Source organism: Fundulus heteroclitus, chromosome 14 (assembly GCF_011125445.2).
Source record: "Fundulus heteroclitus isolate FHET01 chromosome 14, MU-UCD_Fhet_4.1, whole genome shotgun sequence".
In the NCBI taxonomy this organism is placed as follows: Eukaryota; Metazoa; Chordata; class Actinopteri; order Cyprinodontiformes; family Fundulidae; genus Fundulus; species Fundulus heteroclitus.
Window position 1 is genome coordinate 6,711,919 of NC_046374.1, and position 25,115 is coordinate 6,737,033.

At 42.3% G+C, this 25,115-nt stretch overlaps 2 protein-coding genes across 3 annotated transcripts; one reads left to right on the plus strand and one right to left on the minus strand.

Annotated features, from left to right (window-relative positions):
- Positions 1 to 9,176: 9,176 nt before the first annotated feature.
- Positions 9,177 to 24,927, minus strand: zcchc4 (zinc finger, CCHC domain containing 4). Its single transcript, XM_036146184.1, has 13 exons — positions 24,724 to 24,927; positions 23,927 to 24,045; positions 23,767 to 23,849; positions 23,404 to 23,676; positions 21,145 to 21,225; positions 14,548 to 14,620; positions 14,330 to 14,480; positions 13,953 to 14,053; positions 10,979 to 11,100; positions 10,772 to 10,847; positions 10,627 to 10,678; positions 10,394 to 10,541; positions 9,177 to 10,279 (listed from the first exon to the last, which is right to left on the minus strand). Exons 1-13 carry the CDS (start codon positions 24,800 to 24,802, stop codon positions 10,162 to 10,164), a joined length of 1,476 nt encoding a protein of 491 aa, XP_036002077.1. The 5' UTR covers positions 24,803 to 24,927; the 3' UTR covers positions 9,177 to 10,161.
- Positions 14,661 to 19,661, plus strand: si:dkey-219e21.4 (E3 ubiquitin-protein ligase TRIM62). 2 transcript variants are annotated; one of them, XM_036146186.1, is made up of 7 exons: positions 14,661 to 14,850; positions 17,191 to 17,413; positions 17,814 to 17,909; positions 18,000 to 18,233; positions 18,324 to 18,343; positions 18,420 to 18,550; positions 18,650 to 19,661. In XM_036146186.1, exons 2-7 carry the CDS (start codon positions 17,204 to 17,206, stop codon positions 19,240 to 19,242), a joined length of 1,284 nt encoding a protein of 427 aa, XP_036002079.1. In that variant the 5' UTR covers positions 14,661 to 14,850; positions 17,191 to 17,203; the 3' UTR covers positions 19,243 to 19,661. The 2 variants fall into 2 exon arrangements, with proteins under 2 accessions (XP_036002079.1, XP_012716897.2); XM_012861443.3 differs by having other exon boundaries at positions 14,662 to 14,850; positions 17,194 to 17,413.
- Positions 24,928 to 25,115: the final 188 nt, after the last annotated feature.

Here is a 25,115-nt window from a genome sequence, read left to right on the forward strand (position 1 = left end):
GTGGTTCCCCGGTCCACATCTTGTGTTTGGATCTGTCACTGCCTGCATCTTCTGGTCCTCTGCTCATCCCTGCCTGCCTGTACCTTCAGCCATAACTCAGCTGCCAAGTCTGGTTTTGATTGCCTGCCTCACCTGCCATTATTCATCCTCTCAATAAACCTTTTAAAACTACGTAACTCTGTGTCCGGCTGAATATCGGGTTCACCAGCGCCGTTCGTTATAATCACAGCCGGTGTTTTCGACCCCTCCTGAGTCATGGTGTCTCTGACAAAGGTTTTTAGTCCTTTCAAGATTGAGAAGCACCTCTCAGCTCCTGCTGTGTTCATGGATGACCTTTAGTGACATTTTCCAAAAATACCTCTTGTAAATTGTTCTCCAGGATAGGGAAACTCACATCTGCCCCATCACTCCTCAACACTGGAACGCCGCAGGGATGTGTACTCAGTCCTGTCCTCTTCACCCACGACTGTTCTGCTGTCCACCCCACAAACATAGTTGTGAAGATTGCGGACGACACCACTGTAGTGAATCTCATTTCCAAAAATGATGAGACCCACTGCAGAGAACAGATCCACAATCTGACACGATGGTGCTCTAGGAATCACCTCATCCTAAATACCAGTAAAACCAAGGAGGTAATAATAGATTACAGGAGGTCCAGGAAGACTGAACAAGCTCCTCTCTGCATACAGGGGGAGGTGGTGGAGCGTGTGGACAGCATAAAGGCCCTGGGCATTCACATCTCCTCTCACCTCTCCTGGACTGTGAACACCTCCCACCTGGTGAACAACGGCTCTTCTTCCTTAGGAAACTGAAATGGACTGGATGTCCTACTCATCTGCTCATAAACTTCTATAGCGCTATACAATCAAAAGCAGCCTGTGCCTAAACCACCAGCCCAGTTCATAGTCTGTTACATCTTTACAAACATGCTGCTGGTCCCACAGGTTCTTGATTTGATTGAGAATTAATCACACTGTGTCTCTTATGCTAATATCTCTTTGCACGCTTTCGAAAGTTTGGTACATCCATGCAATTGCACAGTATTTTACATCACAAATTGACTGCTGTCTATCTCTTTTACAATTGAAAATAAACATTTTATCAGATCCTAAGGGCTATTTGCACACTTTCTAGCTGCTCATGAAGCTCCGGACTATTGCCAAAATTATGCAGTTCAAAGTATTCAGCTGATCCAAAATGCTGCAACGAGAGTTCTGATGAAAATCAACAAGAGGGATCATATTTCTCCAATTTTAGCTTCCCTTCACTGGCTTCCTGTTAAATCCATCCATCCATCCATCCATTTTCCGAACCGCTTTATCCCTCATGGGGTCGCGGGGGTTTCCTGTTAAATCAAGATACAAATTTAAAATTCTCCTTCTAACGTATAAAGCTCTTAATAATCAAGCTCCATCATATATCAGAGCTCTGATTACCCCGTATGTTCCTAACAGAGCACTTCACTCTCAGACTGCAGGTCTGCTGGTGGTTCCTAGAGTCTCTAAAAGTAGAATGGGAGGCAGATCCTTTAGCTATCAGGCTCCTCTCCTGTGGAACCAACTCCCAGTTTTGGTCCGTGAGGCAGACACCCTGTCTACTTTTAAGACTAGACTTAAACCTTTCTTTTTTTTTTATAAAGCTCAGAGTTACAGTGGCTTAGGTTACCCTGAGCTATCTCTGTAGTTATGCTGCTATAGGCTTAGGCTACTGGAGGACATCAGGGTCTATTTTTATCACTCTGCTGAGTTCTCCTCCTGTTTTCCAATTTGCATTGTTTTTCGTTAAATTTTAAATTTTTTGCTCTCTGTCTTTTTTCTCTTCATAGTAGGTACACCTGGTCTGGTGTTCCGTTAGCTGTGACATCATCCAGGGGAGGCATATCATCCCCTATTACCCTCTAACATAGAAAGGATTCCTGGATCAATTTGAGTTTCTGTGCTTTCTGTGTCTCTGCTCTGTCTTCTCTAACCTCCAGTCGGTCGAGGCAGATGACCGCTCACACTGAGCCTGGTTCTGCTGCAATTTTCCTCTCCACTGTCGCTTCATGCATGCTCAGTATGAGCGATTGCTGCAGAACCATCAACAATGTAGATGACTGTCCACTGTGGCTCTTTCAGGAGGAGTGACTGCTGCTTGTCAAGATTTGATGCAATTTGCTGGGTTTCCTTGGATAGGAAATTTTTTACCAATCTGTCTGGATGATTTGAATGAATTTGACTCAACATGACGTGTTGTAAAATTGCGTATATATAAATAAAATTGAATTGAATTGAAGTGTTGTTTGGTACATATAACTCAAACGTTTTATTTTTTGTTTGAATATGCTTTACATATCAACAGTTGCACAGTAATTTCCCTCCTGATACGTCTTTCTCTTCTGCTGTCCAGCTCAACCTTAATTATTTTTCCAAATGATAATTTGTTCCATTTTTCCATGTCTTTGATTGTGTCTGTGTATTATATTTGAATTTTGAGCCAGCGTCTCTCCCAGATTTCATGATTGATATATAATGACAATAAAGACTCTTTATTGTCATTGGTCAAAATGTGAAAGTCAGGCATAGTTAGCACTCACTTGCTCTTACTATTTAGCACTTAATAAACTGATATGATCTTAAATTACCAAATGCCTTATTTTAAGTGTTGACCACCACTCACTAATATGACCACTACTATCCAGTATAATATATAAAATATATATTAATATGTATATAAATAAATATATGTAAATAAATATATATAAATAAACTTACCTTACCTTACCTAATTTTAATATCTGACTATTTCCTGTTTCATCCCATGGTAGAGGGTCAGTCTGATGACTGATCAGGCCAGTGTGTCATTGCGGTATTTAAAGAATAATGATGCTTCCCCCTGCCTTCCCAAGCCCAAGAAACTGAGTCATATTTTTTAAGTAACGTTTGGTTAAAATGTCTATCTGCAAAGCATAAACCCAACATAATCCAGCAATTTTTACACTGTTTGGATGTTTCAGCAGTAAAACATCTTATTGTAGAAGTGAAAGTGCTCCAATCCTCCACATTTTATGATGCATCTAATTAGTTTTGTCCTTATTCCTATCTTATTTCCATTTCAGAGAAGATAATGCTGTCACATACAAATCTTCCTTTGCCTGTTTAGCATTTAAATCCCTCACACTTGCATAGCTTTTTAATGCTTTGTTGGCCTTACTTCTCATCTTTTGTGAGTTTCCTCAGCTACAGTTCTTTCTAATTAGATTTCCCCATCTGTTATGGTGATCTGTTCTTCATGCAATGTAAAAAAAAACAAAAAACAAAAACTGAAAGCCACTCAAAGTATTGACATCATAGTTTCCAATGAAGTCAATAAAACATACGCGTTTTACTGGCCATCAGGGGGCACCACAACCCGCTGAAAAGTGAAGTAGGACATGTGATTTCTTTAAAACACCGTTTTAGTAAGCACAGCTGTTTGCAGCACATAATCTTAGACCAAAATTCACAATTGTTGTACTGTAATAAATACAGCGAGAACAGTTGAAGTTGGCAAACGGAAAATAAAATAATCAAAAATGCAGTGATTCTAACATTTATTTTGACATTTTATTTTAAACCTACCGGTTTCCATGTTTTGCATGATTCACCTTTTTAACCATAAAGACTATTGAACTTTAAGAATGGCTCTCATTTCATTTCTGAGAAACCAGTAATTCAAGATACGTTCAATAATAACTTGGTAAAGAAGCAGTATGCACAAAAAGCTTTGAATGAAGACCAACAGAGGATCTCAGGCTTGAGTAAAACAAAATGTGCTCCCTTGAGAGTAACCAATAAAAAATCCTTAAAACGTGAGGGGAATGTTAGGCTTGAGGGGCAAAATGGACACTTTGGAAACAGTTTGTCGAGTACTACAGTACAACTCACATTCCCAGAATGCAACATCTGTTTTATTTCCTCATTTTTGATTTTCTTACATTAATTAACAATGCTGGACACCCTTTACATCTGTTTGTTCTTCTATTTATGCATATCATATGAAAGGGGATCAAATGAAAAGTTGTGACTTGAAATTTAGAACAAAGATTTTTTGTTGGAACAAAGGAAGACCAACTAGATTGTTGTTTGCAACATCTCCCAGACCCACCATGTCTGAACTGATATAGGTGTCTAAAACCCCAAAGTAGATGTTTATGTCTTTATGTGTTTTGGAATTGCTTCATTAATTAACTACTGAATTCTCTCTATATTAGTTGGATGAAAGAGTGAGTTATGGTGACAGCACACTCAAGAACCTGTGGAACCAGTTGTATGTCGACATGTAACAGACTATGAACTGGGCTGGTGGTTTATTCAATTCTCAGCAGAGGACAATAGCCTTCACAGCTTTGGGAAAAAAGCTGTTTTTAAGTCCATTAGTTTTTGATTTAATGTTTCTGAATTGTTTACCTGATGGAAGTGGGACAAACAGTTCACTGCCCAGGTGGGTGGGATCTATGACAATACATCCATCTCTTCTCTGGACTAGTGCTGCATAAACTGTGTCTAGATCTTGTAGATGACATCCCACAATCCCGTGTTGACCTCACCACCTGTGCTATATCCTTCCTCTCCTGTGATGCGCAGCTCCAAGACCACACTGTCACGCTGAGACACAGGATGCTTTCAATTGTGGCCCTTAGAAGTTTATCAGCAGCTGAGTAAAAAAGCTTATTCCAAGTCAGATACAAATCACCTCCGGAAATCACTTCAGGCTTGTGGTTTGTTAAAATGACCAATAAAACTAGCATGAAAAAACAACACTGCGTCTCACAGAGGAGAAAACAGAGAGACCCAAAAACATTGTCATCCCATATGTGTCATGAGTTTCTGAGAAACTCAGGAGAAAATTAAACATACTGGTAAATGTCATGCCTAACAACTTTGTCTGTCTGGTCTAGACTTTAAACTTCAGATGCTGTGACATGTCCCTAGCAGGCCCTTCATGCCTGAAAGCTCACAACTGTAACTGAATTGAAACAATTCTGCAAAGCAGAGCGGGCCAAAATTCCTCCAGCATTATTTTAAGGATTAAGAGGTTTAGGGAGTAAATACTTTTTCACACAGGACCAGGTTTGTGTTGAAATCTTTTTTTCCCACAGTGAAATAATCATGTGAAAACTACTTTTTGTATCTTTAACTGACATTGACATAAGTTTGATAGTGAGCCACCTTTAGGGATAGAGAAGCAAAACCAGTAGAAATCTGTTAGGGTCTAACCAGGTATTAGTCATAATCGCTGCAGTCCTGTGGGGTTTACCTTGAGCCACTTGGTGGAGCTAATAAAGAATTAATATACTGTCTCTCACATGCTAATGTCTATTTGCACACTTTTACCTTAGCAGGGAGTGTTTGCTCTGACATTCTTGCAAATTGCACAGTTCTTTACCTTGAAGATGTCAATTTTGTATAATGACTATTTGCTCACTGTTTCAGTGCTTTAAGTAGGCCGGTACACACTGATATATAGTACCGGCATTTCAAAATTTTACCCCTCAGCGTACCGGGACTTCTACCCTAATCCTGATCCCCTTTGACCTCTCCACAGTTTACAGTTTGTAGCCTATTTGTTGATTAAAAGAGGTTGCCTCATTAGATACTTGCTTTGGCACGCAACACTTGCCGTACATTCAAGAGGAAGTAGGCGTTTCGGATGAGAGAGAAAACCGGAAGAGAATGATTTTGGCTGTAATGATTACCTGACTCCAAGAGGGCTCAAAGAGGACGGGAACTGGAGCAGAGTTGAATGATAACAGCAGCACTTTGAACAGTCGTTCAGTATACAGGAAAATGGAGGTTTGACCCCACCAGCATCACAGCAAAAAGAACCTGCTGCTGCATGAATGCCTTAGGAAGATTAGCAGCGGTGCAAGACATTTGGAGCCCCTGAGCACAAATGCTGTGTGGTTTGTCTGACACATTCGTGCAATTGCACTGTGGTTTACAACGTTTTGTAAAAGAACTGCTGTCTTTTTTGACCTGAACATTTACATTTTAGTAAATGGTCAGGACTATTGCACACTATTGGCATCTCAGGAAGTACTGTCAGTGCATTCAACTTGAACATTGTGTCTTCATTTGTGTCTGTGTGTTATGTGTGAATTCTGACCTGGTGTCTCTCCAAAATGCCATTATGGTTACACAGTGACAATAAAGACTCTTGGTTGTTTCTAAAAGGATGGGCCTCCATGTGCTGAAATCCAGCAGCGCTCCAACTGTAGGTGTACATGACCTGGATAACTGAGAACTGGCACAGACATGTATTTATTATTATTATTATTATTATGTTGGTATTTTACTGGCAAGCGCCTACCACTTAAAAAGGCAACTTGTTTCACAAGTTTTTGAGCTGGAATTTGCTCAGTGCCTGAAGTGATTTCATAACATGCTTGTTATCTATTTCTTTCTCCTCTGTAACAGACAACATTTGGACAACATTCCCTCTGCTCAGGTTCGCATCTTGTTGAAGCCGTCTTCTCACCGTTTTTGCTTCCTCCAATGAGGGTAGTTTACCAAAAGAACTGAAGTCCAGATTTTTTTGTCTTTGTTTGTTTTGTTTTTTGATTTGCCATGTCCTGGATGACGGAGAATATTCACCTGCTTAGACTTTGATAGCTTTTCACTCCTTTAAATACATTTAGCAAGTTACTTTCAGCTTAAGACCTTTTTTAAATACACATTTTAACTGCACTTTGATATACGCTGCTCAAACTAATTAATTGAACACTAAAATAATACATCCTGCATCTGAATGGATTAAATATTTCTATTAAATATTGTGTTATTTATATAGTTGAATGTGCTGACAACAAAATCCCACAAAGATTATCAATGGAAATCAAATTTGTTAACCCACTGAGGTCTGGATTTGAAGCCACACAAAATCAAAGTGCAGAAAGACTACAGGTGTATCAAACTTTGATGTAATGTATTTAAAACTAGTCAAAATGAGGCTCAGTAGCGTGTGTGGCCTCCACATGTCTGTATGACCTCCCTACAATGCCTGGGCATGCTCCTGATGAGGTGGTAGAAGGTCTCCTGAGGGATCCCCTCCCAGACCTGGACTAACACATCCGCCAACGCATCCGCCAACTCCTGGACTGTCTGTGGTGCAACGTGGCGTTGGTGGATGGAGCGAGACATGATGTCCCAGATCTCCTCAAGTGGATTCAGGTCTGGGAAATCGGTGGGCCGGCCCATGGCATCAATGCATTCGTCTTGCAGAAACTGCTGACACATTCCAACCACATGAGGTATAGCATTGTCTTGCATTAGAAAGAACCCAGGGCCAACCACACCAGCATATGGTCTCATGAGTCTGAGGATCTCATCTCTGTACCTATTGGCACACAGGCCAGTGCATCAGGAGACGTGGCCGTAGGAGGGCAACAATCCTGCAGCAGAACCGCTACCTCCACCTTTGTGCAAGGAGGAACATGAAGAGCACTGCCAGAGCCCTGCAACATGTCCTCCAGCAGGCCACAAATGTGCATGTGTCTGCTCAAATGATCAGAAACAGACTCCATGATGGTGGTATGAGGGCCCAACGTCTACATGTGGGGGTTATGCTTACAGCCCAACACCGTGCAGGACGTTTGGCATTTGGCAGAGAAGACCAATATTGGCAAATTCACCACTGGCGCCCTGTGCTCTTCACAGATGAAAGGAGGTTCACACCGATCACACCACATGTGACAGAGTCTGGAGACGCCGTGGAGAACGTTCTGCTGCCTGCAACATCGCCCAGCATGACCGGTTTGGCAGTGGGTCAGTAATGGTGTGGGTGGCATTTCTTTGGGGGCCACACAGCCCTCCATGTGCTCTCCAGAGGTAGTCTGACTCCTCGTAACACTACGCTGACAGACACAGCAAACCTTCTTGCTACAGCTCCCATTGATGTGCCATCCTGGATGAGCTGCACTACCTGAGCCAATTGTAGGGGTTGTAGACTCCGTCTCCTATTACCACTAGAGTGAAAGTATCACCAGCATTCAAAAACATCAGACAGACAGCAGAGGAACTGAGAAGTGGTCTGTGGTCACCACCTGCAGAACCACTCCTTTATTGGGGTACGGGTGAGGGGGGTGTTGCTCACTGCTTCTAGTTGGGGACAGTTTGATTTCACAGAACTGTGATTTACTTGGGAGTTACATTGAGTTGTTTAAGTGTTCCCATTGTTTTTTTTAGCAGTGTACATCACTTGCAATTTGTCTTTTAGATTACATGTCTAACATAGTACATTTCAAACTGGTCTTTAATCACATGGCTTAATGCTCACCAGCTCCTTTTTCAAACAAAGTTTTAGTCCTGCACTTTTTCCAAGTCCAGATTCTCCCACACTTTGCTGTCCTGGAAGGGCCTCCAGACTTCCTTGATCATCTCCACCAGGTGCAGGAGACCTGCTGGTTGTAGACTAGGAGACGCTCCCAGACCGGGCAGCTCAGCATTAATCTTCACTGAGGCATGAAGCTTTACATGCTGTTCTGGGTTCTGTGATCTCCTGGATGAGTCATCAAAGAGTTCTTGGTGTAATCTTGGTAGGCAGACCACTCCTGGGAAGTTTCTCCACTGTTCCATTTTGCTCCATGAATATTGGTTCTCACCATGGCTCTCTGGAGTCCCACAGCCCTGGAAACCAGGATTATTGGAGTGATTTGTTTCTGCAGGTCTGGCAGTAATAGTCTGGGGTCTAGCAGGTAAAACTGAATCAAAGAATCTGATTAATCAGTTAAATTTAACCAAGTTGGTTTGTTTGATTTTTTCCTTTAATGAATTAATTCACTGGAGATGTACTTCCTCTATTCACTCAAGTCATCTTTGTCTGATTTTAACATTTTTTGTTGATCCTAAAAAATTAGTGACAAAAAGGAGAAGCAGAAGAAATCTCTAAGGGCTGTAAATACTTTTTTTCGGCTTCAACCACAGATTATGACAGTACTGTGAAAAGGAACAGGTCCATAAACTACTTGGAGAACTATGTACAAGTAACTGGGAAGCAGAAATGTTAAAAAGGACCCAGGACACAAAAACATATTTGATTTGTTTGACTCCCATCACTTCATAGTGCATTACACATAAAAGATATATTCTTTCTTTGTATAAAAATGTATTTAAAGCAAATTACAAATTTGAATCAGTGAACAAATAATGAAAAAGCTTTGTTATGGTCTCTTTATTGCAGTCAAACAATAAACAGTTGAACAGCCAGTCAGCTTTAAACTTTTGATGAAGAAAAGTGCATCCTCTTTTAGTTTTACCATTTTATCTATCAGAACCTAATAAAAATCATCTGGAGTTCAAGTGTTCAACATCATTACTTTAGGGCAATTACTGTAGTGAACAAGCAGATGGCTGTTTTGAAGGTTCTCCAGGACCTAGTCTCTTCTCTTTAAGACTACAGCAGTGCAGCTTAAGCTTCTGGAACAACTGGTCCTTTGGACAGATGAGAGTAAAGTAGAGACGTCTGGCCTTAATGCATGTTTGTGGGAAAAACAAACAGCATCTCAGCACAAACTGTCAAGCATGCTATTGGAAGAGTGGTGATCTGGACCAGGGTATGTTGCTTGTTTTGGGTGGAGCATGAACTCTTCTACTTTAAAGTCAAATGTTAGCCCATCTGTCCGATAGCTGAAGACTGAAGGTCCAAACTGGGTCATCAAGAGAACAATGATCCCAAACATAGCAGCTAATCTACTACAGAATGGTTGGAAAAGAATTTAGGTAGAAACAGTCTAGTCAAAGTCCAGACATCAACCTGACTGAAATGTGCCGGGACCTTCAGAGAGCTGCGTCCAAACCTCACTGACCTGAAGAGGTGTTGTATGAAAAACAGAGTGGACCAAAGATCCCACACAAAGATGTGAGAGGCAGAAAACCAGCGCTGAGTTATTGCTGCTGAAGGAGGCTCTGCCACCTATGGGGTGTACTTAGGTTTTCACACACAGCCATTCCATTCTGGCTCTCCTCTCCGCTTTATCTAGTCTATTGTGGGTTTTATCCACACCCACTGTTAGGTTTAAATACTGTTTGAACCTGCCAAACACCAGATCATTACATTATGTTCTGATTTATAAAAGCCCAGGGGTAAAAGAGGGTGCACTTAATATCCACAAACTGAGATGTAGCCAACACCAAGATGAAATCACAGAGTCGGAGCTCTTTTCTTTGCTCTGCGTGCTGCTCCAGACTTCTTCTTGGCTTCGGGCTTTGGTGGCTGCTGGAAAGCTTTCCCGCCCCGTCTCTTGGCTTTGGGCCCGTAACTAAAGAAGCAAAATCAAATGCGCACAGATATTGGGACAAGTTAAGGCCTGCCATGTTCAATCTGTAAATGAATGAGAAATATTTAACCCCTTCCAGGATGTCGCCCGGCCCACCTGTTCCTCCTGCGAGCGTCTCTGAGAGGGCAGGCTTTGCGTTTGTGCTCCAGGCTGCCGCAGCCGAAGCAGCCGTCCTCTGGGTGGGCGCGGCTGCAGGGGTGGTCCGGCAGGGCGCAGCGGTCGCAGGACACGCAGTGTCTCCAGGCTAACGTTGGGAAAGTGTTTATTATTCTAAACATCCAGTACAAAGAAACAACAACCCAACAATCTTAAGAGATGACGCGTCTTACATGGTTTCACACATTTCCCGCATGCCGAGCAGTGCTTCCATTCACGGCCATCCTGAGGTTACAGACAGAAAATACGCTTTATAGAGCAGACATTAAACACACCATCACAGGTTTTAGAGTAAACGTCCATAAGAGCATGTGATACCTTGGATGGACAAAGATTGCATTTATTGCAGTGTTTGTTCAGGGAGCACACATGTCTCTGGCATATGGAGCAAAACCTGCAGAAATTAAAGATCAACTTTGACACATGCCACTGATTCTACACGATTTAAGTTCATGCCTCACAAATATATCATTGACTCCTCATCTGCTGGAGGCATATGAGGAGTCAATGATGGGTTGTTGGTACCTGTAGCCCTCCTCTTTGGGCAGAACAACAAGGTTGGGTGGAATATTAGTGAAGAGTCTGACAGGAGACTGCTTCCTGCCTGTCTTCCCGTGTTTATACAGAGGATGGTTGTCATAGTCCACCTTGGTAAAAGCACACAGTTAGGACAACAGAAAAAGACCGATGGATGCTCCAGCTACTGTCTGTAGAGCTTTTGCTCCATTCAGGACACTGCCTGCAGACGCAGCAGTTGCTGCATCACTTGAGCTTCCTAAAGGAGCCTTAACGACCAGCTCACCACGGTGGAACTCAGAACCAGTCATGCACATTTGATTAAATTAAAACTGGGCTTTAAACTGATATTTAGTATCATTTGTACCCTTTATTTAAATGGAAACATATTGAGATATTACTCAGTAATTGTTGGTAGCTTAGATCTATTGCTGGTGTCTAATATAACAATTGCTTCCATGAAGCTGGACCACAGAGCATCCTGGAAACAAGCAGGAGTGGCAGCATTTAAACCCGGACCCTCAAACCACCAGGACCAGAGTCTGAGTCCTTGCCTGCTGCTGGAGGCTGAGGAGGATTCTGATTCTGGTGGGAGTGAAGGGCCTGGTGACAATCTCAGTGTTGTTTATTTCTATTCAGTTTATTTATACATCACCCATTTACAACCAGTGTCTTCTCACAGTACTTTAACAGACAAATGCCTTCCTGGAAGGCGCATCAGCTGAGCTCCTGCTGTCAATATCTTCATCTCTCCTTCTATAGATGATACAGTTGGTCCTGTCTTCCAGCGTTTAACCTGTTTCTCTCCTAAACACAGATATTGACGGAGCTCTCACTGCAGCTAACTGTGTGCTCTCTTTAGTCCTCTAGACTTTAGGAGCTAAGCTTTTCTGCTTAGCTGAGTTTCCCTCCTTGTTAAAGCCACTAGTACTGCCATTATGTTTTTACTCTTCTTTCACATAGAAAGTACTCCTGGATCAGCGCTTCTGTACTCGATTTTGTGTCTCTGCTTTTGAGGGATTGCTGCAAAGCCAACAGTGCAAGTGACCGTCCGCTGTGGCTCCATGCTGATGAGTGGATAATGCAAGTCAATGACTCGATGCAACCTGCTGGGATTCCTTAGGTAGAAAACTTTAATTTGAACAATAAACTAAACTAACTAGGATCAATAGGAATGATGTCCTTGAATTGTCTTTTCTGTAGGATTGGATCGACTCTTTTTGTAACTTGCCTTGAGACGATGTGTTAATTGGCACTGTATAAATAAACTGAAACGAGTGAAATATAGTGGATTGAATTAGCATATAGACTAGGGGTGTAAAGTTACACAAAAATGAGGTTTAGGCACGTACATTGGTTGGTTCGGTATGACTTTTGTCCATTACAATAATAGAAATAAACATGTTTTTCACGGTATTCAGCTGTAAAACACGGACTTTAAATACTCCTTTAAATTCTGCTTGTCATCAGTTCAGGTGAGTAATTAAGATCCCTGATAAAAACCCGCTGAGGTGAGGCATTGGTCCGGTCCACCTGTTTTTCTCCATCACCGTAGGAACCTGAACAAGGAACCTTAATGTTCCCCAAAAGCAGAGTTTAATAACCGCTGGGAGTTCCTTTATGGTTCTGTTGCACGGTGGAGCGTGTCAGTTTACTCTTTAGTTGCACATGACTACAAGTTTAAAACAACGCTGAATTTGTTCGATAATAATGCTTGCTGAATCAACGGGGCGCTACCAAAAATGCTTTAGTATGAATACATGTCTTCAGAGCTTTAAAATAGAAGGCAGCAAAGTCACATGTACACCTTCCAATTGGATCCTAGGTATAAAACAGTGAAGTTCAACTTATTGTGACTTTACAGTGACTTTGTTCTGTGATTGGTTAATGAGACTAAACTAGAGCTGAACGTGGAACATTTAGGACCGATGAGCAGCATCATCTGATCAGTGAGGAGGGGGTGTTGGAGAACGTCTCCACTGCGAACGTTTGATCCACATGGGCTTCAGGGGGAAGATGTTGGATCCTTGCAGGTAGCTCGTGTCTTGAAAATGTCCGTTCTGTTCTAGCACTGAAGACACCGAGCCCCTGTTCACGCCACAACGAGCTATTAAAACCTTTTCCAGTTTCTATTAACCAGTCTACATAATAACATTTTAATCATAATCTCTGTGCACATCACAGCGGTAGGTGGTGTGTTTGAAACATGCGTACCAACCAACACTCCCTGCTTAATAAGGCGGCACCACTACGTCACGCTGTGCATGCGGCGGGGCTTCCCCATACAGGCAGATTCTGTTATCCTATCTATACGACAACGCACGCTGGCATGCTTTCAAAACTGGAACTCATTTTCAACTCCAGAGAAAACGTAGACCGTTTTGGTGTAGAGGAAAAGTAGAAAGCCCTTGTTGGGTTCCACCTTGGCAGAAGGCAGAGGTTGGAAAAGCAGGGAGAATAATACGTCAGGTGCTATGAGTTTCACTCCAAACTTATTCAGAGTCTCTCTCTCCCTTTCTTAAAAAGATGCGTACGCATTGAGAAAACATTATTGGTAATAAACTGGACAGAGGGAGAATCCCATGCAGTGGAAAGTCCCGTGTCTAAAACCACCAGTCTGCCAAACCTCTAGTATTGCCAGTATTGTTATCATCTGTCCAGGCTCCTAGGAAATCTTTTCCGGGGATTTTTTCTTTTTGTAGCTCCAACTATTAAGATGTTAATTTGTACCAAATGTTAAAATCCATGTATTCTTTTCAAATCCTCCTGAAATACACTGAGGTTTGTGGTTAGAATGTGATATGTGATATAAAAACGCCGGGTTTCTGATTTATCCTGACCTGCTGCAGTTTGGTGAGACTTAAAAACAATGCCAGTAGCCTCAGACTACGCTTTTGAGTTAGCGCCTTTGAGTCGTCTCCATGCGCATGAGAGGACCGATACAGATGCAGAAATATATTTTAACACTTCAGTAAGCTGGTACCTGGTAGTCCAACATGGTGAGTGAAGGGAGACACTCCAGGATGCGAGGCTCAAAGAAGTAGGGGAAGATCCAAATGATGGGCATGTCAACATTAGAGTCCCCTGAACACATGCAGGTCAGGAGTTAAACAAGATTTCTCAAGAAGCGCAAACATTCATATCACTGCAGAATGACATTTGAAGGTATGAGAGGTTAAACCTTTTCCTGAAGGTTTCAGAACATGAATGCATTATTAGAAGTAAGCAAAAAGAACTTAAATCTGTATTCATAAAATTGCCTTTTCTTGATCCCCTGTGTTGTTTTGAGCAGCATCGAAGCAAAAGAAGCTCTTTAACCAGCCGTAAAGACGTCACGGCCATGACCTAAAAGCTGCTAACCGGGGTTCTGCTGCTTCCTCCATGTCTGGGATATCAGTGAGAAACTGTTGGCCAGAGGTTTGACCAGTCCACCGAACGGAGGGTCCGCCACCATTATCACCTTCTTCCCATCGAGCTCCCTCAGGAAGGCGTCCAGAACGGCGCTGGAGGCCTGAAAGGACACAAAGCTCCATCACTGAGAGCCGGACACTGCAGAAAGCTCGGTCAGCAACTCTTACCTCTCCTCCGAAGAAGTGATGGTTGAACATGTTGTAGTGACAGAACTCGTCCAGACTGTAGAACTGAGCGTACCTGAAACCCAGACAAATCATTCGGCTGATGGTTAGAACTTGCCCCAGCTCGGGAAACAGGTTTGAACCCATCTGCTGAGTATGCATTTGACAGGAAACAGTCATGGAGCCAGGGGTGCTGTGTCCCATGAAGAACAACGTGCTGCAGGCTCAAGCTTGAAACAGCACAACCCACCCCGACTGCACTTCTTCAGAGAAACCCAGCAGTAGAGACGCAGCACGGCAACTCAGGTAAGAGCTCCTTCTAACATTTCTTTGATTCAGAAGCACCGTTTACTCTGCAGCTCATAAGGAACGTGTTACATTTAGCACATAGAAGACTAAAGGGGAATTTCTGCCCAGTTTGACAGCAGGACAGAAATACTGCAGATTCGGGTGAATAATCAGCAGTGTTTAATAAACTAAATGGGTCCCTTCCACCGGGTCAGAAAACTGCCTTTGACTCCACTCGGGGGATAAGGAAACAACAATAGTTTGGAAAAAGAAAAAAAAAAAAAAACGTTCAGCATGAAGAGACAGGGTGCAACAAACCCGAGGAACTAGTTTACAGCGGCGTGAGAAAGTATTTACACCTCTTTTTTTATTACAACCTCTAAATTCAGTTTAGAATAACAAGAGTTTACATGAAAGGCCAAAACAAAACAGTTTAGCGCTGCAAAGCACAAGAAAAATATATTTTTACTAATCGAGTTCAGAAAAGTCTAACATGCCCCCCCGGAAGCGTTCCACAGATGGACTGCCTTCCAGTCCATCTGTGTGTGTGGTAATTTAACCCAGGCATAAATGCAGCCTTTCTACGAAGGCCACAGAGGTTAGACAAGGTTAGAAATGCTTTAAAGTTTGCTAATTGGGTTAACCGCTCTCCTGGATAAGGTCCCTGGTCAATTAGATGTAATTTAGTTCAGTTCAGTTTATTTATATAGTGTTGGCTCAAGGAACTTTAGAAAAAGAGAAAAACTTGTTTCATTCCCATCATATGGACAAAGTCCAAGCCATGTACAAACAATCCAAGTGATCCTACTTATCAAACTACCCACTCTAATTCAGTTTATTACTCAAATTGGTTAGAAAGTTTTCTGTCTGAAGAAGAGGAGGTGGAGTCATGCGTGCAAATACTTTTCATGGACTTGCCATCTGCTTTCTACACAATTCAACCCCATTTTCCTTTAAAGAGTTGATTTAATCTGAATTTAGGTAGTAATGCCAGTCATTTAGAGAGCTTTGAAAAGAAAACCTATGACTAGTTTATATTATCAACATTCACTCTAACAGCATCGGCTTAAACACAGGCGTTCCACAGGGATGTGTTTGATCCCCTGTTATTTTCCGTCCACACTAACAGCTCTGCTATCTTGTCTGCGTCCTATCGTGAACCCTACCTACTTTCTTTTAGCATGTCAACCACCTCATCATTTGGCTTGACAGCAGTAATCTTGAATTTAATGTCAGTGAAAACAAAGAGCGGTGTCTGCGTGTGAGGCTGAAGATGGCATGACAGCGTTAGTATTTAAGCCAATGATCCCCAAAGATAAGGAAGTGGAGCAGGTTGGTCGTTTCAAACCCTTGGGTATAATTAAAGATAACAGTTTCATGCAGATTACACAAATAAAAAGTCTATTGACTCTTTAGAGGAAATTGGGAACCTTTATGCAAGTAAACACACACTGAACATAGTTCATCACGAAGAGTGTTCTCTCCTTTAATCTGACAGTTTGGTACAGTAACCTCTCCCTTAAACACTGAGACAAGCTAAATCAGGCGATCAGTGAAATCAGTAGCACTACAGGCGTAAATCAGTTCTCACACCAGGAAAATGTGGTCCATCCAGGCATAAGAATCCCTCCTTCATGGTTTAAGTTGTTGCCATCTGGCAGAATTAGCCCAGAAAACTATTAGACGTATTTTGTTCCATCAGCTGTAACTTTTTAAAACATAGATATACTAAAATAATAGTGAACTATGTCTTACTTTGATGAAACTTACTGAGGACAGTAAGTTTTTTATGCCTGTGGGTGGGATCATGTTCTTAGCTCAAAGTTTTAGCTAAGTGCTTTGTGGATTTTAGATTTGTTTTTGTTTGGTCTTTTCCTGCAAGACGCTGAAGGGAAATTTCCATTTTATGTACATTTCACGAACAATAAAGTATGTTATCTTACCATAAAGGGCCCATGAAGACGAAGGAACAAAGCTAACAGGTCAGGGAGGAAGTTGTGGAGAAGTTTAAAGCAAAAAAAAAAACAAAACACAACAGTAGTGGTAAAGGCAGCACATGCTGTGGGGAAGCTTTTCTTCAGAGGGAACAGGGGAGCTGGTCAGAGTTAATGGGAAGATGGATGGGGCTAAATCCAGGACTATCCTGGAAGAAACTTTTAGTTATCCACTACTCTGTGGTGGTCCGTCACATAAAACCATAAAACATAGTGAGATTTGTGGCTTCAGTCACAAAATGTTCAGATGGAAATGCTTTTCCAAGTCACTGCAGATTCTAAATAAAGCAAACTTTAAACAACTAAAAGTATTCTATCCAATTCAAAATGAAAAATGCTTCACATGTTTTGTTTCCTTTTTAAGCAGGCCCTGAGAAATGGCTATGGAACAATCGGCTGTTATTGATGGACGGCTTGTTGCGCAGGACCAAAGTCAGTTCTCGGCTCCCTCTGCTGGCCTCCCCAGCTTCCTGCAGGACGGGGCAGGCTTCACCCCTCTGGACTCCAGCAGTGACGGCCCGGTGCAACCTTTCCCTCGGTCGCCCAAACTACAGAGGAAGGCCGCCAAAGACCAACAGCCCTCTCAGGTAAATCTAAGACTTTGTTGTGATGAAGGTTTCTGAGCACCAACTCGGGCTAAGTAGAGTCCATTAGTTCCTCATCCATCATACTCTCAAACAGAAGAACAACCTAGCCAAACAACTTGATTTATTGGAAAGGCAATATCTACAGCAGACTACAATAATTTATAAGTGTTTAGGAAAAGTATTCATTGTGATATATTACTGGTAATGCAAAGGTTGAATTCATGCCAACTCTAAGTTTCTGTCCTATATGAACTGCATCCCAGCTGTCCTTTCTCTGCCCACACACTCGTCTACCGTCATGAAGCTCAGGAACCCTCCCAGAATGCATCAACATATATCCAGTGTGAAATTCCTGAGTGAGCTGATTGTGATGCCATGTGAATGCCCTGTTCTCCAAAAGGAGCTGCTATCCCAACGTCTGGAAGGGCTGAAAGCTGAGAGAGCCAAGACGGACGCTCACATCCAGTCTCTGAAGAAACGCAAAGCGGACCTCTCTGTGAGTATGGAACCCAACGCTGCCAGGACTTGGTGCAGCTAGCTCTGAAACACAGGAACTAAAACATGCTCCGTATGCTCTCTAATCAAGCGGACCACAGAGGTGATGAAGCACCAGGTGCAGGAGCACTTTGACAGCATGCTGCGCGTCCTAAAGCAGGATGAGCAGTCTGTCCTGGACTCTCTGGATATGGACCTGAAAAGGACCGGGACCAGGCTGGACCAGATACTGAAGAACTGGGTAAAACATCAGGAGCAGGTCATGAAGGGCATCAGTATTATCCTGGGAGCCATGAACAAGACGTCCACAGCAGAGGAAGATAAGGTCTGACTCCATTTCTGTCCAACAGTGCTTACTAACAACGCCTGAAGGCATCCAGCTGATGTTTCACTTCTGCTTGTCCTTCTCTTCAAGGGTCAGTCAGAGATCGTCAGGTAAGTCCCTCGCCTTAGGTTAGAAGGTGGTATTCCGCCCCACTTCTAACATTAATCTGGTTAACCACTCATCCAGCCCCAAAAGGCCTGATGCCTCAGAGATGGAAATTAAACTCAATCACAAGAGATTCGAGAGGCTGCTGAAAACCCTCTCCACCATCTCCAAAAACCTCAAGGCCCAGCTACAGAGGAAGACTCTGCTGTTAGGTATTCCAACAAATATTTCTAGTCCACCCAGTCTAGTCAAACTGCTTTAAAGTAACCGGCTGACTCACAGGGGTACATGAACTTTAATCCTTCTTCCAGATTCACGGCCCACTGTGATCGACAGGCAGACCTGCCACAGCCAGATCGCTGTTACCTCAACGGGGCGGGGCGCCACCTTCTCTACCACGCTGGGCTCCGCTCCGGAGCATCTTCTGCAGTTTGATAAGGTCTGCTGCGCTTTGGGCTCGCCTCCCATCACTGCAGGCTTGAGTTACTGGGAAGTGGACGTCCGCTGCTGCTCTAACTGGGCAGTGGGTGTGGCCTATGGCAGCCTGCAAAGGAAGGGCCAGGATAAGGGTGCTAAGCTGGGCCGCAACAGGAACTCCTGGTGCTTGGAGCTCAAGAACGGGAATCTGTCAGCTTGGCACAACGACCGGCACATGGTCTGTCAGGGTGGCGGGCGGAGTCCGCCGGAGAGAGTGGGAGTGTGGGTGAATTATGATAAGGGTCAGTTGACGTTTTATGATGCAGACAGGATGGTTGCCCTGCAGAGGTTCTCAGCAGCTGTAACGCCAGTGTTCGACAGAGCTCATCATCAGTTCACTGAGCCGTTGTACCCGGCCGTACGCTTCCTGGAACCAGCAGAGAGCCAGAGCTGGCCAAACCACATGGAGTTCTGTTACTCCCTGTAAAGCTAACAGTCCCACTGGATCAAGGGAGGCACTGCGCACCATTACTAGGGTTTGCTAATTTAGTAGTTTCTTCCTTCCTCATCTCACAGTGTCTGAGGCATGGTTGGTTTATCTTAAAATGAACAGGACGATAGTCAGCCAGCTAATCCCAGGGCATTACGTCTGGTTTTGGATGAGTTCCTGCTACACTATTAAAACATAATACTGTGATGTGCATTAGTTTTCTGAAATACACTGTAAGCAGTCACTAATGCTGGTATCTGACATCAGCTTGATCATATTTTCCATGTGTCCTTTCCTAGTTTAATCAGCTTATTCACATTTAAAACTATAATGTCCTAAGAGTCAAAACCACAGTGTTAGTCAATGTTTTGTGACTCAAGGCTTGGTCAGTTTTACACCTGGTTTTGATACTTATACAGACTTCAAATATATTAAAACTTTTTTTAACCATTGTTGTTAAGACTTTTGTGTGTTCTTCCTTCAGTATCCTTCCTACAATTGTTGTTTAATAGACTCCGGTCTCAGAGGTCTGCAGATGATTTATTTCTCCACCATCAACTGAGAGACTTGATCTAGACATGGTCTTACATTCTAAATCGTGGTCAATCACCACAGGGGAGCTGCACTCAAGCTGTAGAAAACTATAGCCACATTTATTTTACAATGAGTTACAAAGTGAGGGGTGTGAATACTTTCTGATGAGGAGGAGGATAATGTTAGCCACAAAACTGAACCAAACTGGAAAACATTTGATGCTGTACTGGAGAAAAAGAAAGTTCTCATCGGTGTTAATACAGGTAGGGGAAAAGTATTTAATAACTATGAATTTGTTCTAGAGCCGAGCAATAAGGACAATAAGCTTAAACACATTTTAAATTGAAATGAAAGCTCTTTTAAGATGCTATGTTTTGTATTACAAACTTACTGCAAATTTTAAAATGTAATACATAATACAGTAACGACTAATGGGATTTATCTTCAAAAAATGTCACAAAATAAATGCTAACATCATTTAAGAATGTCAGGACTTCATGCATTATTAATGACAACTAGCAATATATTGATCCTATTACCAAGACTGTTTAAAAGTGCAATCAGAAAATATTGAAAAGAAAGGTCACATTACTGTTTACAATCTCTTCTCCATGTAAAAAAAGGCTTAAATAATGGTGGCCCCACGTACTGCCTGTTAGGACTCGTATTGCCAGGCTTACTCAATTTTAAAGCCTATAAAAGCAACCCTATAAAAGCAGGCTTTTTGGCAGCTTGCTACTCTGGGGCATACAGGTGTTTTTTAACACAACGCCGAGGTTGAAAGACAAGAAAAAAAGAGAGACTCAGAGAAGCAACTATTACTGCTCTTTGATCTGGGAGGAGTGATAAGGCCATTTCCAGACTAACAGCCATCAGTCAACGGAGGAAAAGATTAAAAGTTGATAAAATTTCAGACAACTGACAATCTTTGTAAGACTAGAGGTCCGAGATAATTCCCATGTGTCAGACTGTGTCATGCTCATGGAAATTGCAAAACACCCAAGAACTCAGATTAAAACAAATAGAAGTAGTTTGGAAAGGTTACTCCCAAGAAAACCATTTCTTTCTAAAAAAACAAACAAAAGAAAAAAGCATTATGACTTGCATTTCTATGAACCATAAAACTTCTGGAACAATGTGTCTTCGACAGATGGGGCCCACGTTGAGATGCTTGACCCTAATCCAGAAAACCTCAATTCTAACACCTGATTCCAACTGTTAAGCATGGTGGAGGAAAGCTGATGATTTGGGCCTGTTGTACAGCCGTAAGGCCTGAGGCGCTTTCAGCCACTGAGTACCCTCTGTAGACTAGAAATCCCTATTGTGACAATAAATGGAGGACTAAATAAAAAGAGCCAAACTCACCTGAAATCGATGTCCAACAGCAGACTCTGCATTGGCTCCTGTTTTTGCTCCAGGTTTCTCAGCTTGATCAGTTCCTGCAATCTGGCACCCCCCCCCAAAACTCCCATCAATAATGTAATAATATTCAAAAGGCGTCATTTTAGCAGGACTTGCATGGTCAAAGCATGTGGTACAATAGTTAAACTAATTTCTATTACGTAAACATATGTGAAGTGTTAGTCTCATGAGTATCTTAGTTTTCCATCATGTTTTACCTATATATATTTATAAAATACTGCTTGGTGTATCATCAGATATGCTTGGAGTACGCTGATGACTAGTCTGACCTCCAATAGGCTTTATTAGGTGAAAACTGTTAGTACAAAAATATTTCTCTAGGGCCTGACAGAGGGCCCTCAGTGGGGGCATTAACTCCTGATAGATGGGCCAACAGCACCCTCTGCTGTTTGGTCTGGACCCACAGTCAGTGGTACGAGTAGCAAGGGATTAAGATAATCATCATAGCAACAGCTTCACTCCATTGCTGTAATGTAGCAATGAATGTCTGTGGACGAATAACATTAATAACTCCTGAAAACTTAAAGGTGAATTTAAAAATTAATACGCCAGTAGCTCACTCTGGTTGCATGCAAAGTGTTTCTGACAAATTACGGCATCCTGCTGACGTACTAGTTCTTATATCCATTTTTTACACTTTGTTTTTGCTCAATTTGTTAGTAAATAAAGCCCTTCTATGCATATTTACCATAACAACACCCTGTGACTGCAGCTATGGCACTGTGCATGCGTACAATTGGTCAACGAGCTGCAGCAATGGGGTTGAGCGAGCATCGAACTCCCAGCGCAGTTGTAAAAAAAAAAAAAAAAAAAAAAAAAAAAGCGTAAAAGAAAAAGTTTGATTCCAAGAGGGATAAGACTTGAATAAAGCTAGGATTACAGTCTGAATGTTGGTGTTCACTAAAGCAGGAGGAAACATTCAGATGTTGCTGCGAAGTTGATGGATTAATGATAAATGATGATAAACATCCTTGCTAATAGTGCTAAAGTGCTTTTAAGCTTTATTCTGACGGAGTTAGTTTTACCTAGGTACCACATGCCATTTGTAATAATTACAATGATTGTCTGTGTTGTTAGTCCTGTACGAGTCATCCATGTCAGTAATTTGTAAAGTAAAAATACCCCCGCAAATTAGCAAACCATATTTTGCTGCAGTTCAAGTTCCTGTGATAACACTCATAATCCATGAGAATAAGGATCCCTGTGATTTTTACATGAATTAGGGGATACGTTATGCAATTAGGTGTATTTTTTTTATTTACCCAGAGTACATTTTTATTATAATTATTATTTTAACGCAGTACACAGTGCGTTAAAATCATGTCCAGGGGATGTCTGTAAATTTCAGTTTGAATAGGTCGGGTTGGTCTTTGACCACGCTGAGCTATGGCTTCTCCATGAGGCATTGCAGCGTTCTATAAAATAGCTGTCAATGGCCACCATCTGGCTTTCTGCTAGTTCTGTGGTACTGCTGGCAGAATACGCCACGGCTGTTCATGTCTGCTCATGAACCCGGTGTTGGAATTCTATTTGGGCTCAAAAAGGACTATCAAAACACTATCAGGACGGATGCTTGGTGTATATAGCCTTATTTTATCATGATCAACTGTTTTTTGGTCTTTTTTGTTAAGGCGTATCACGTGCCTGTGCACCTTTAATGCAACTGTATTTTGTCTTTGATGTTGGTTTGATCATTTCAGCTCGTCTATCTTAAGTCTCTGTACTTTATTGATAATGTGGTTCATGGCTATGTAAAGGTCAGAATATGTGGTCTTTCCAGAGAGAAGGTGCCGTGTCTGCAGGCGGTAACATTGCTGTCAAACTAAACAGGTTTTATATGGTTAAAATTTTAGTTCGTAAAATGTTGCGGTATTGAAAAATGCCAGCTGTTGGAAACGGCTATCGTTTCAAAATGTTTTTAATAGTTAGAAAATGTATAAGGGAAAACTATATTCTGTTCCCTAAGAGCCTAAACAGTGAAAACGAGACAGGACCGAGGAGGGAACCTTGAAGTACTCCTGATGTAGGCAGTCTTACGTCTGCCATAAAAATCACTTCAGTCTTCAGACCTATTTTTAATTGACCAATAACAGCATGTAAAGAGAAACCTTTTAATTCTTCAAGCAAGGTAAAGTGTTAAAAACGACAAACAAAGCGTGCCCCACCTAACGTTACAACACCCTCGCGTGTAATCTGTCTCACCTAGGTGTCCCCACGCACAGCACCTTTCTGTAACCCAGACCAGCTAAGGTGTCCAGCAGGAAGTGCGCGCTGCGATCTGTGAACAGGTACTGGGCGTTGCTTTTCTTGTTGTAAAGAGGACGCAGCAGGACGCTCGGCCTCCTCAGCTGGGCGGCGGTGACCGGCGCGGTCCTGTGTGCAGAATGAGCGCCGTGCTCCGCAGGCAGGAGCAGAATCTGACAGTCTTCACAGAACCTCTTTTCATGAAGGGGCAGGGAGGCATACTTCAGAAACCTGAGGAACGCGTCAGAAGACACGCTGCGTTCATCCACTGTTCTCACGAGAGACAAGCCGGGTCCTGAGCCAAATGAGCAGACTACCTACCTGTTACAGTAGTCCTGCCGCGTGAGACCAGGCATCTTTGACTGCATCTCTGCTTCTCTGGCCAGCATCCTGGCTTCTGACACCTTTAATGGAAGTGTGTCAGACATTTATTTGTGACTCTGAATTTTCAGGGATTAGATATTTTGCTACTATGGCCTACCTTTTCATCTTCCCACTGGAAGAAGCTGCAGTCTTTCCTGTCCCGACAGGCTGAGCATGCATAAAACCGCCTGCCATTGTTGCCTCCTTTGCCAACCTTCTCGAACAGTAAAGTAGGACCTGTGCAAACACAGGATGGTGAGCCACTCTCCATTTATCTTCTACTGAACAACTGCTAACACACAGGGAAATATTTACAAGAGACCTATTATGCTTCTTTTTAAACATTCAGGATAAGTCTGGGGCAGGGGTCTGCAACCTGTGGCTCTTTGGACCTTCCACAGTGGCTCTTAATAACTTTGGCTACAAATTCTATTTTTATTATGGTATTTAAATGTAATAATGATAATAAATGCAGGTTTTAGACGTTTTTTCTTGGATCAATGGCTTTTAATTTTCACAACAGAATGATGCTAAAAGTGCCCAGTTATATTTAATTTTAAATCAATATTTTTTCATTATGTATTTTTTACATCACTATCAACATCCCGTCCATCCCTTTTTTTTTTTTTTTTTTTTTTTTTTTTTTACTCAAAATAGACATAAAAGGTTCCCCTTCCTACACTAGATCTTTATATAAAAAATATATAACTTGTCTTTTTTCAAAAGGTCAGGCAACATTTGCGGCTCTGAACGAGTTTAATTAAAGTGGTCTGTAAGCAAAATGGCTCTTTAGACTGTAAAGGTTGCAGGCCACTGGTCTGGGGTATATTTTGCACAAAATCCCTCTCAGATAACCGGTACCGTGTGCGGGATTTTAGACCAGAGTTTGGTGCCGTGCAGCAGCCATCAGCTCACCATGCGGACAGCAGGGCGCTGTTCTCCCCTCCTCTGGAAGGACAACGTCTATTCCAACACTGTCGCTGTTCGCCTCCATTATCTGTCTCAGCTGTCTGTACGGCTACTGCCTCCTCTACTTCAAATCTATCAGAAACTTCAAAAAGAAAACACCAACAACGCCATGCTGCTTAAGTCGCGCGCATTTTACGTCACTTCGGACGTCATCGACGTGTCTGCTGTTGCATTCCAGTTGCCTCGGAAATCAAAAATAAGATCTGGGAATGGGGGCAACCCGAGGAAGAAGCGTCTCAGTTAACACAGTCGGGGTTCCAAAACAAAAACAACCACAAGTTGGCGACGGCCGGTAAAGCTGGTGTTATGTTAGTAGTGACTCTTACAAACGTCACTGT

Excerpts from the sequence above, each read along its gene's own strand:
- si:dkey-219e21.4 (XM_036146186.1), top strand. The coding sequence starts at position 17,204 with ATGGCTATGGAACAATCGGCTGTTATTGATGGACGGCTTGTTGCGCAG. Across the intron at positions 17,414-17,813 it reads AAGACCAACAGCCCTCTCAG|GAGCTGCTATCCCAACGTCT; the intron begins GTAAATCTAAGA and ends GTTCTCCAAAAG. Across the intron at positions 18,234-18,323 it reads CCACAGCAGAGGAAGATAAG|GGTCAGTCAGAGATCGTCAG; the intron begins GTCTGACTCCAT and ends CTTCTCTTCAAG.
- zcchc4 (XM_036146184.1), bottom strand. The coding sequence starts at position 24,802 with ATGGAGGCGAACAGCGACAGTGTTGGAATAGACGTTGTCCTTCCAGAG. Across the intron at positions 23,677-23,766 it reads CGGCAGGACTACTGTAACAG|GTTTCTGAAGTATGCCTCCC; the intron begins GTAGGTAGTCTG and ends CGCGTTCCTCAG. Across the intron at positions 14,621-21,144 it reads CTGTTGGACATCGATTTCAG|GTACGCTCAGTTCTACAGTC; the intron begins GTGAGTTTGGCT and ends TCTGGGTTTCAG.